The sequence below is a fragment of the Carassius gibelio genome, chromosome A17, assembly GCF_023724105.1.
Source record: "Carassius gibelio isolate Cgi1373 ecotype wild population from Czech Republic chromosome A17, carGib1.2-hapl.c, whole genome shotgun sequence".
NCBI lineage: Eukaryota > Metazoa > Chordata > Actinopteri > Cypriniformes > Cyprinidae > Carassius > Carassius gibelio.
Genome location: NC_068387.1, coordinates 19,174,783 through 19,186,770, shown reverse-complemented (window position 1 = coordinate 19,186,770; position 11,988 = coordinate 19,174,783). Strand labels below are relative to the sequence as shown.

Genomic DNA, 11,988 nt, shown 5'->3' with positions numbered 1-11,988 from the left:
CAGAATTAATTGCACATTTCAATACGTATTTATTTTTTATTTTTTTTTGTATGCAACAGATGCTGTCGATAGAGCTTGTTTGAATAAATACTTTGTAGCTGTCCAAAATAATAATAATATAAAAGTGTTTTAAATATACATGCTTGTGGACCAACAGGTAGTTTCACTCTCTCTCTCTCTCTCTCTCTCTCTCTCTCTCTGATGACTCCACAAGCACACACTCATATTCCAGGAGGACTTGAACTCCTGACAGATGAACCTATTTCTCTTTCATTCGCTCTTATTCGTTCATCCTTTTCCTCTTCTCTCTTGAGACACAGGACATCTCCACACTAAGGTGCTGAAAGATACGTTCTGTGACAGAGACCACAACTGCGTTTTGCATGTTGACCCTGAAGTTAAAAGATTCTGCTGAGAAAGTCCATTGGCATGTCTATTTTTTTTTTTTTTTATATGGGTTTGTTAGGATTAAACCTTTTCAAATATGTGCCTTTGCAGAGGTTTTCTAAACTAACTGCAAGTGTTTCTGACTGTGGCAAATAAATATGCAGGAAAAAACCAGAGTGACTTTGAAAAACAAAACGTGACTGCTTCTAGTGGTCAGTGGAGAAACTGCAGTATGACAGACAACATGCTATGAAGAAACTAATACACATATGGTAATACACAAAGCATTTATTTTATTAACCAACAGACCTAGAGGAGCTTATGATTATAACTGATTGGCGTCTGTACTGCTAAATGGTGTCCTAATCTGTATAAAAACACAACGTTCCTTTACATTTTGTCCAGTGAATTTCCACGAGTGTTTCCCATCTGGTTGTTCAGGACAATACAGGATAATAATTAAAGCAGACGTTTTGGCACATCAGACAGGTACTCATTTAGGAGTTAATGGATTTAAAAGATTACACTGGTTTAGAAAAATATATTTAGTGTTTTATTATTAGTCCTGTCTCCAAGGACTCTCAAAAGACAGACTGATGTTTCATTTGACTTTGCAGCACACATAAAGAGTAATGTCTAGCCCATGAAATAGCTTAAAGCAGAGAAACCCAGAAACATACATTTTCTTTAAAGAAATGTCCACCTTTCTCTCACGTTTTCAAAGTTTATGACCTTTCCAGGCCTTTCAAGATTCCCTGATATTTTGAGGTTTTCTGTGACCTGTTCCAAGGTCAAAGAAAATAAACTTTGTTTTAAAACGAACACATTCAAAATAACTGTTGGTCACACATCTGTATACATATCCATAATCAACAGGTTTCCTCTATTGCACAAAACACACTAAGAAACCAAATCCTTAGAGGAATCCTTTTTCCCACACACTTAACACAAAACACTAACATTTTCAAATCAGGGAAAATCATCCCACTGTGTACACATGTATAGTACTAACAGCAAAGCCTTCTGTAAACTAGTCAGATTCACTCTCCTGTCACACTTTGAGTGTTTTGGTCAAATGACGAACTAATTAGTGCTGTTGTGTTGTTATTAAAATTTGTTATTAAGGCTGAAATTATTTATTGAGGCTAGAATGACAGACTAACAAACAAACATGATTAAAATTAATGTACATTACTCTAAAATGGATTGCATTTTTTTTAAATACAACCCTAAGACATTTAAACTTAAGAAATGTATTTTGAAACTGCTTTTAACTGTTACTTAAAAGCAACAATTTAAGATTACAGTTACATAATTCCATAACAAATGTAAAAGTTAAAGGCATAGTTCACCTAGAAAAAAAATATTTACTAATTTTCATGTCATTTCAAACCTGTATGTATTCTTTGGAATGTTAAAATTGACTGAAAATCTTCCCTTACACTGTAGTTCTACAATGAACCAAAGGAGTTTGTTGTTAACATGCAATTTCTGAACTTTCAGAATTCCATTTTAGAATATCAGGGAAGTTCATGAGTAAATAACTGTTGACTTCACAGAGCAAAGACAAAATGCAATAATACTGAACTGAGAAAAATTACTTACATTTTTTTTAATTTAATTTTGATTGATGTATGTAGTCAATTATGATTTTTATGATACTTTGTATCATACTTTTTATGATGCTTTGGTGTTCTTTATCTGTCATTTTGGAGCTTGCTTGACAGGCAGATTCCCTAATTCACTTTAAATTATATAGAAAATTGCATACAGGATATTCTTCAAAAATATGCCTTTTGCATTCCATTGAAAAAATAAATTAATATGGGTTTGAAATGATATGAGGGAGAATAAATGATGACAGAACTTTCATTCTGAGCAAAACTATGGAAATGTAAACATGAACAAGCCGATACATCTATGCATACACAAAAAACAGCTAACATGCATTCTCTCTCTCTCTTTTTTTTTTTTTTTTTTAAGTCAGATATTTTTTTCTGCTCTATTTAATTTCTGTTAAAACTTTAGACTTTGACACCTGTCCCTGTAGAGGGAGACGGAGGACACTACAGATATCGTTGCTTCTGTGACGACGCTATGTGTAATAAGAGATGTCTCTACAGAGGCAGGTACAGATCAGATGCACTCAGATCCATTTCATTTTTACTACATTCTTAGTCTTCCTGTACTCATATTAGGCTTTGGTATTTTTTCTATGAACAAATAAAGCCACATGCAATTCTCTATTCAACATTCTCCATCACTGTCGCTTATACTGCTGTATTTTTCATCTGTAAATCACTTTGTAAAAACCATCTACTAAAAATTAATAAATGTAAAAGTTATTATTCATGCTGTAAGTCTGTTTCTAGTTGTAGTTTTGTGTTTAGTGCTGCTTTCAAAGAACATTAGAATTAATCCAAAGTTTAGGATTAAACGAGCAGTTTTAAACCCAGGATTAGACTGCAGTTTTGATGCTGATCCCATCTGTCGGTTTGTGTTGGACAATCAAGGGTGGTCAAAAGTGGATGATGTAATCAATTGCCGCCTTCTGGGTTTCAGCTTCAGAGAGCCATAGTGAGGCTTTAAAAAAAAAAATACAACATCGATACACAGTTAATTTTCAATAAAAACTACAGTGGGGTAAGTCTAAAAGACTGAGTCCTCCAGGGAAATGTGTGCACTTTATATTCTTCTTCAGATTATGACATAGTTGATCATAAAATGTTTGCATGTGCCAATCTACCTCTTTGCGTGCTGCTTTGGCACGGGCGAGTTTCACACTCTGAGATCTGCGTAGACCCTTCTGCACCGACGCCTCGTCTTCGGAGCACACTCCATCTGTTTCCTCCTCATGCCCCTCCCCTGCTTGTTTATCTCGCTCTGTTGGAGCAGATGCACAGAGGAAGCTATGAAGATCTCAAACAAGAGGAACTGAACCTTGAAGGATTAGTTTACCCCCGAAAATTGTAATTCTGTCATCATTTATTCAACCCTCATGTCACTCCAAACCCATATTGTGAATTTGTGGAACGCACACAAAAAAATAAAATTTCCATACAATCACAACTAATGGATTCTGAAGCTTTCAAGCCTCATAAAAGAGGCAAAAGTGCAATGCAAATTATTGGAATGTGGTGAAAAAGTTGTCTGGCACGTATTTATTACAATTCATTTTTATTTCAGTTTTCCTATGTGCTTGAAAATCATATTTCAAATCATTTTTTTATTTTTTTTTACTGGAATGGTTTTTATTTTGTTTGGTTACATGTTTCGATTGACCAGCTGAACTTTCCATCAGAATTGCTTTTCAAACCTTGTTCTACCACTAGAGGGAGACATAACAATTACTTTCTGATGACAGACGATGCACTCCACTAGGGTCTAAAAATGCATTTGTTTCTTTAGTTAAATTTCAGTTAAATTAATATTTGGTACTTTTTCATAATTACATAATCAATCATTTATCATTATATAATCAGCAATGATGTCATCAAAGGAAAATACGTTAACCCAAAAATGAAAATTTGCTCAAATGTACACTTCCAAGTCCATCCAAGATATAGCCGATTTATTTATTTTTGTTTCATCTCAACAGATTTGGAGAAATGTTGCATTACATCACTTTCTATATCACTGCAGTGAATGGGTTCCATCAGAATGAGAGTAGTTGATAAAAACATCCACAAGTTATGCACTCACCAGAATCAGCAGCGCTAGGGTGAGCAGGCTGGAGGGCCCGTCGGCTGGGGTTGGAGAATGCTGATTGTTCAGAAGGGACCTGCGTCAGGTCTGGAATACTGAAACTCCTCAGACGTTCACTAATGGCACCCTGTCCCTGTGACATGATGATCCATTGTACATGGTGCATTGAGTTAACAAAGTTGTGGCTACCTTTATAATACACAAAGACATCATTTATTTAACTTCGCAGTTAATAATGGTCTAATGATGTGCTGGCGACAGGTTAAAGCAGATTGAAAAAGAAAGCAAGTTACCTGGGACAGGTTCAACAGCTACTGCTGGAGATTAGTTTAGCATGTAGACAGAAAGAGAAAGGAAACCGGAAAATTTGAACTAGATTTTTACATTTTCTGAAGAAAACGCAAGTGGTGATCAGAACATCATTACTAACAGCATAGCAATGCATAATAGAGTGGCAGATGATGAGTGCTGCTATGCATTCGAATAAGTTTTCTGAGTGATTTGTAGTGTGTTTGGGTGGTTGCTTACTGGCCAAAGTTAAAAGACCCTGAATGTCTATGATATTCTTGTTTTTAGATAAGAACAGCAGACCTTAGCAAAAACAGAAGAGTCTTATCAAAAACAGAAGAGCACTAGTAATTTAGATCTTTTTTTAGAAACCAGACATGGCCAGCCAGCAAATCTGATTTAAAATAAGCAGTCAAGAGAACTGGAGAGGCCACAGTGAACATGTAAGTTTTGCAGTGCATTTTTGTGTCCTTAAACATGCTGTATATTTTTAATATTACATTTACATTTATTCATTTAGCTGACGCTTTTATCCAAAGAGACTTACAATTGCTATATATGTCAGAGGTTGCACACCTCTAGAGCAACTAGGGGTTAAGTGTCTTGCTCAGGGACACATTGGTGTCTCACAGTGGATTCGAACCCGGGTCTCTCACACAAGGGCATGTGTCTTATCCACTGCGCCAACACCACCCATATCTGAAATTAATCATGATTAATCCCTCCTTACCTTTAAGTTTTTAAATACTGCAATACTTTCATATTCAATCTTCAAATGAATGTAGAAACAAAATAAATACTATATTTTAAATATATACTTGTATGTCACTAATGTGATAAATATATACTTGTATGTCACTAAGGTGTGTATCACTAATACCAATACTACTGATATCTCTAGGATTTTTTTCTTCATATTTAAACAATGGCTATAGCCATTCAAAATTACAGTATAATTGAGAGCTATCAATTTTAACATTTAGTAGACCCATTATAGTAAATGTTATATTTAGCTTCCTGTGCACTTCAGCAAGTAGGAAATATACAGAATTTGACTAAAGTTTAAGTTAAATATACAGTACAGACCAAAAGACACACCTTCTCATTCAAAGAGTTTTCTTTATTTTCATGACTATGAAAATTGTAGAGTCACACTGAAGGCATCAAGGGCTATTTGAGCAAGAAGGAGAGTGATGGGGTGCTGCGCCAGATGACCTGGCCTCCACAGTCACCGGACCTGAACCCAATCGAGATGGTTTAGGGGTGAGCTGGACCGCAGACAGAAGGCAAAAGGGCCAACAAGTGCTAAGCATCTCTCGGGGAACTCCTTCAAGACTGTTGGAAGACCATTTCAGGTGACTACCTCTTGAAGCTCATCAAGAGAATGCCAAGAGTGTGCAAAGCAGTAATCAAACAGTAATCACTTTGAAGAACCTACAATATAACATTTTCAGTTGTTTCATTTTTTTGTTATGTATATAATTCCATATATAATTCCACATGTGTTAATTCATAGTTTTTCAGTGTGAATCTACAATTTTCATAGTCATGAAAATAAAGAAAACTCTTTGAATGAGAAGGTGTGTCCAGACTTTTGGTCTGTAGTGTAGATAAACCCTTACAGCTGCAAAAATTATTTCCTCTTTTTTTCTGGGTTATAAGGTTATTGTGGCTGCTTTAAGAGCTGTCATGATCCGGTTCTGATGAACATCATCTTTTCTCAGAACTCTTTACCTATTGTGACCCACTTTTCAGGTATTAAATTCTCTACTAATGAGCTGATTAGTTGAATTGTGTTAGATGAGGAAGAAAGTGCTGGGTTGTTCCAGGACAGTTTTGAAAACTGCATAACAGTATATATACATAACAGTATATGCATAAATACATGAATGCACAGTTTTAAGGGCAGCTTTAAGCACCTTTTTGGTAACTTCATGACTTAACTGACAACATACACTAACCTAAAGGATTATTAGGAACACCCTTTCAATTTCTTATTAATGCAATTATCTAATCAACCAATCACATGGCAGTTGCTTCAATGCATTTAGGGTTGTGGTCCTGGTCAAGACAATCTACTGAACTCCAAACTGAATGTCAGAATGGGAAAGAAAGGTGATTTAAGCAATTTTGAGTGTGGCATGGTTGTTGGTGCCAGACGGGCTGGTATGAGTATTTCACAATCTGCTCAGTTACTGGGATTTTCATGCACATTGTTGATGCTGGAGGTCAGAGGAGAATGGGCGACTGATTCAAGCTGATAGAAGAGCAACTTTGACTGAAATAACCACTCGTTACAAACGAGGTGTGCAGCAAAGCATTTGTGAAGCCACAACATCCACAACCTTGACACGAATGGGCTCCAACAGCAGAAGACCCCACCGGGTACCACTCATCTCCACTACAAATAGTGAAAAATGTTGCATGGTCTGATGGTCTGAGTCTCAATTTCTGTTGAGACATTCAGATGGTTGAGTCAGAATTTGGCGTAAACAGAATGAGAACATGGATCCATCATGCCTTGTTACCACTGTGCAGGCTGGTGGTGGTGTAATGGTGTGGGGGATGTTTTCTTGGCACACTTTAGGCCCCTTGGTGCCAATTGGGCATCGTTTAAATGTCACGGCCTACCTGAGCATTGTATCTGACCATGTCCATCCCTTTTTGACCACCATGTACCCATCCTCTGATGGCTACTTCCAGCAGGATAATGCACCATGTCACAAAGCTCGAATCATTTCAAATAGGTTTCTTGAACATGAAAATGAGTTCACTGTACTAAAACGGCCTCCACAGTCACCAGATATCAACCCAATAGAGCATCATTGGGACGTGGTGGAACGAGAGCTTCGTGCCCTGGATGTGCATCCCACAAATCTCCATCAACTGCAAGATGCTATCCTATCAATATGGGCCAAAATTTCTAAAGAATGCTTTCAGCACCTTGAATCAATGCCACATAGAATTAAGGCAGCTCTGAAGGTGAAAGGGGTTCAAACACCGTAATCCTTTAGATGAGTGTAAATGCTACATTGCATGGTCATAGTTTCAATTAAACTTTATTATTATATGCAATGTGCGTTACTGTTTTTGTTTGTGCGCTAAGAGCATAGTATAACGGCTGACAGGACAGGGAAATTAGTTATATGGCCTGAGACAACATCTCATCTGACCGTAGTTCAATGTTGTTCTACTGAAGCTCCCTCGTCACTTGTACCTTTTTCGGCTTATTTGACTAGCACCTGGTCTAAGGCAAAGTGAGAGTGTGCGTCTGAAAAGTATTCCCTTTCATTGGTTCATAAAGATGTTCTGTGTCTAAATAAATGCAATTCTTGTGAAGAGAAAAGAGACAGAAGCAGCAGTTGTGAGTATTGTGGCCAACCCTACCTCTGCCCCGGTGTTAATTGCATTAAATATTTCTAACATGTTAAACTGAAAAAATCTATTATATGTGTTAACACATTCTGTTTACATGGAATGAAAGTTGTTACCTGACCAAATCAGCTTAGTTAGTTAGGTTATCTCAAATGCCTAGTATAAGCACTGCATGAGTGTATGAATGAGCACATGTTTCTGTGCAATACCTTCACAGCAGCCGAGACGGCAGCAGCAGCTGCAATCGTGAGACCCTGCCGCCCAAAATTCACCACAGTATCATAGCTCTTCTCTCTGGCCTGGACGATATATTCGTCAATCTCCTGAAAAACAGAATGCGAAACAAGTCAATAAAACACAATATGGAAACACAATATGCGGGCGCCGTTTACTGTTAGTTCATAATGATCATGTAATCGAGACATGCAACTAACCCAATCCATCTGTTAATCTCTTAACATCATTAATGTGATCATTGATTTCAGTATGGCTATAAGTTCACTGTCAGTGAATGCCTATTCCCAGAGAACCTGAGGATATGCTTAGGTCATTACCCTTTCCTTGGATGCCAGCATAGGGTGTAGGAACTTCCTGTAGAGGACACTGGCTCCTCTGGTGTAGGGAGAGAGCAACCAAAAGACAAAAGCCATTTTCAGTTCGTAGTAAACTGGAAACCTGAAACAGTCAAGTACAATCAATATGAAAACAGACGGATGATGGAAGACAAAAGAATGAACTTGTTTTAGGCATTCTCTATGATTTTAGTCTCATGGACCTCAGCATTGGTGGATCGATTTAATGAAACTAAGGCTGTTTAACTCGCCAAAAAAAACAAAAACATTTTTTTTTTATGTGTACTTTATTTGTATTCATTGTTATCTGATTCTTTATTTTCATCGTTGATTAATCGTTTTAATTTAAAAAAAGTGTTTTCTTAAAAAAAATTCCTTTTGGATTTTACAGAATTTTATTTACGGTATTTATTTTAAATTACAGAATAGAAGAGTTAAATGACATTTTTAAAACTTATCTTTAAAAAAATAATAATAATAATTGAATGCCAATTTTTCAGCATTAGTACACTGCATAGAATTATCCAAGAAAATAAAACTGATCTAATTTAGGAAGACTTAAGCCAGCAAAAAAAAAAAAAAAAAAAAAAAAAAAAAGGTTTTGTTTTCTTTCTTTTCTTTTTTTTAAATGTCACGAAACAAACTAATGAAATGCACTGGAATTCAACTGAACTGAAACTGAACCTAACAGACTGGTTCCTCTAAGTGGCCTGAGGAAAATAAATGGAGCTCAGTATCTGCAACAACAGATAAAAGCCCTTTTCATAAACCACAAATGTTAGACAGTGAAAAGTCACAATAGAGAAGAATGGCAAAATGTTAATAAAACCACTTGATTCAAAATTACTCCATTCAATCCAATAACAATTATTTATTTGCCTCTTTTCAGACTGTGTGTGTATTTACCAAGCCAAAGAAAGGTCTGTGATGGTCTCCACTACTGTGTAAAGAGCAAACACAATCCAGTACATCATCCATCGCACCTGTCAACCCACAAACACAAAATGTCTATTGGAGGTATAGAAAAGCAGCTTACTTAACTTTTTTGTGAGGTGAGAAACGGAAGTAGCTGGAAGAGACCACAAACACGGCACACATGGTGGAAAAACAGTATTAAATTGCTAAACGGCTCAGGGTTTAGTTACTGACAGCATCTGATACAAAGAGTAACCAGGATATGAACAGTTTAGCTGAAGCTCTCCATCTATTCTGGCTATTAAACATCCTCTAAACTCTAATCTATAGATGTGAAGAATCAGCCGAATATAGATGGATAAAGATATGCATGTGCCTTTTATATGAATCGAGTACTCACATATTCTTTGACATTCTTGGATTTGACGGCTTTAAAGGAGTAGTACGCAGGATACAGCGTTCCAAACACAAGACTGTGATAAAACACACACAGACATATACATTAGATTAAAAAATATCATGTACCTGTTATATGCAAACAAACAAAGGTTGGTGAACAGTAAAACTTTTAATAATGTAAGATATACTGATTTTTTCACATTAATTTTTGGATTTGGATTATCTTAAAACCACTAATAATTTAATTTATATTAAGTCAATCTTTACATACAGTAATAATTTAATTACATCTTAATTACAAGTTAATATAAACTTTTTCCTACTGTACATTTTGTTGTGGTGACTAAATACTTGTAGATTTAAATTGACTAATCTTAGTTCGTGATCTATTTTTACTTTATTTAGACAAAATAAAGTGTAGAATTCAATAAATTTGCCTTACAGGCCTACTCAAATATTGAAACCAGAACAATGATCATTCAAAATCCTTTATTTATTGTGACAGACGAAACTGAAATCCCGTATTTATTATTTTTTTTTTAAAGAGGTGTTGACCACCTCACTTCAGTACATACACAAAGTAAATCCACAGCCTTCACTGTAACTGGCTTGTGTTTCACTGAACCATATATTTTCGAGTAGCTATGGGAACGACATCACTGCCCGATACCGTCTAAAGTTATGTGTGATCATGGGTGTGTGTGGTGAGAGACCGTTGGATGGAGTCCATTTATTACGTAACCGTTTCTCCACTCTAAAACATCTCTACCACAAAGCAAAATAAATCCTGAAGTCAAGAGTAGAGGTCATCTCTTAACTCAAAACAGTGAATCTGTTTGTAGCTAAACAACTTCAGCGTCACCAAGTCACCATTTCCAAACACAGCCTGCCTTGCTTTCACTACTAGACAGAAGAAAGTGTTTAAACGTCAAATACTGTGAGAACACATTAGAGTCACAATGGTTTAGTCATGCATTTCCTATGATGCCGTTCGCTGGGAGAACTTGTGACCTGGTGAGGGTAAAAAAAAAAGAAGGGAAAGAATAGAAATGTGTGTGTATGTGTGTGTGTGAGAGAGAGAGAGATGTTACTGCACATCTCTAAAACAGCTAGGCCTTGTTTGTCGGCGGCAAATAATTCATCATGTTAACTTACAGTAAGACCACAAAAGGCATTTCAAGAGAACTTTAGACTTTGAAAGCAACTATAACCTACTATATACAGTATAAATGTGTTTCTTTCCGTGAAGACCAGAGACCACTATCTCTTATATTGTCAGTACACTAAAGATAACCAAACCCATAGCAAACAGCACCTAGTGAGATGAGGCACATGTGTTTCCTTATGCTGACCTTTTCCACAAAGAAAGAGACACACCTACTGTAACATTACTGTCCAGCAGGAAAACAGTTCCTCCCTGGCAGACAGGGACTTTGAATAAAGCAGGTCTCCAGCCAAAAACATGATGAATTTCCTGTTCTACTCCACCAAGTCAGCAAAATTAATTTAGGGTTTATTTTTTTTCCACTGCATAATTTGTGAAATTTTATTATGGATGATTCAAAGATTCCTACACTTTCTTTCCAGTGAATTTCCAATATTTTTCCATTTTTGTGCACTCACAAACAGTCGTTTCCAGCCTACTAAATAGTTCAAATCTGAGCATATATTGACAGTAAATATTAACAATACCTTTTAAAATTGTATTCATTTCCATTAGTTTTCTGGGCTTGGAAATCATTAAATTTTCTGGTACATTTCAGATTTCCTAAGGCAGTGGGAACCTTCTTAATTGTGAACATATATAAAATGAAAATACTGCAGAAATGTAATAACCGTTTTATGAATTTATAATACTGTTTTGTATTGTAAAGATGTAGATTTTAGACAGTAACGTTACATTATGCATTGATTTTAATGCGCCCGTCGACTCAGCAGTTTTCACGAATGTACTGCAAGGTCAGACACGCAAATAGTTTTCGATAATACTCACACGATGACCCTAGATATAATCCACGAGACCATCTTCCAACCTGTTGCACTTTTAAGATATAAGATTCGCTGCAGGTCCAGTCCAGAAGCGTAAACTATTTAAATAAACTATAACTACTAATAACTTCTGTCTCGCTTCTCCAACCGCTAAAACTCAACCAAAGAGTTCCTGTATTTAACGCATGCTTCCTGATATCAACAAGTTTGCAAGATGACATCGTTATTTGACGAATAACCACTCGTTTCAGCTGCTGTCTTCTGCCTACATGATGTTCCGTTGTGTTAAAAGTGTGTATTGTTTTCCTCTTCTCAACAAGTCATTTTCGGACTAACGTTAGGGACTATGTCACCTTTG

General features: G+C 36.2%; 1 protein-coding gene across 1 annotated transcript; it reads right to left on the bottom strand.

Annotated features, from left to right (window-relative positions):
- Nucleotides 1-660: 660 nt before the first annotated feature.
- Nucleotides 661-11,988, bottom strand: LOC127933316 (receptor expression-enhancing protein 3-like). Its single transcript, XM_052530212.1, has 8 exons — nt 11,635-11,988; nt 9,643-9,715; nt 9,234-9,310; nt 8,310-8,430; nt 7,965-8,078; nt 4,090-4,225; nt 3,134-3,270; nt 661-2,970 (listed from the first exon to the last, which is right to left on the bottom strand). Exons 1-8 carry the CDS (start codon nt 11,664-11,666, stop codon nt 2,896-2,898), a joined length of 765 nt encoding a protein of 254 aa, XP_052386172.1. The 5' UTR covers nt 11,667-11,988; the 3' UTR covers nt 661-2,895.

Bases quoted from the DNA above. Each gene is read 5' to 3' on its own strand.
- LOC127933316 (XM_052530212.1), bottom strand. From the start codon at position 11,666: ATGGTCTCGTGGATTATATCTAGGGTCATCGT. The intron at 9,716-11,634 runs GTGAGTATTATC...GTTTTATCACAG, and splicing joins ATTATATCTAGGGTCATCGT to TCTTGTGTTTGGAACGCTGT. The intron at 2,971-3,133 runs GTAGATTGGCAC...TTTTTTTTAAAG, and splicing joins CCAAAGCAGCACGCAAAGAG to CCTCACTATGGCTCTCTGAA.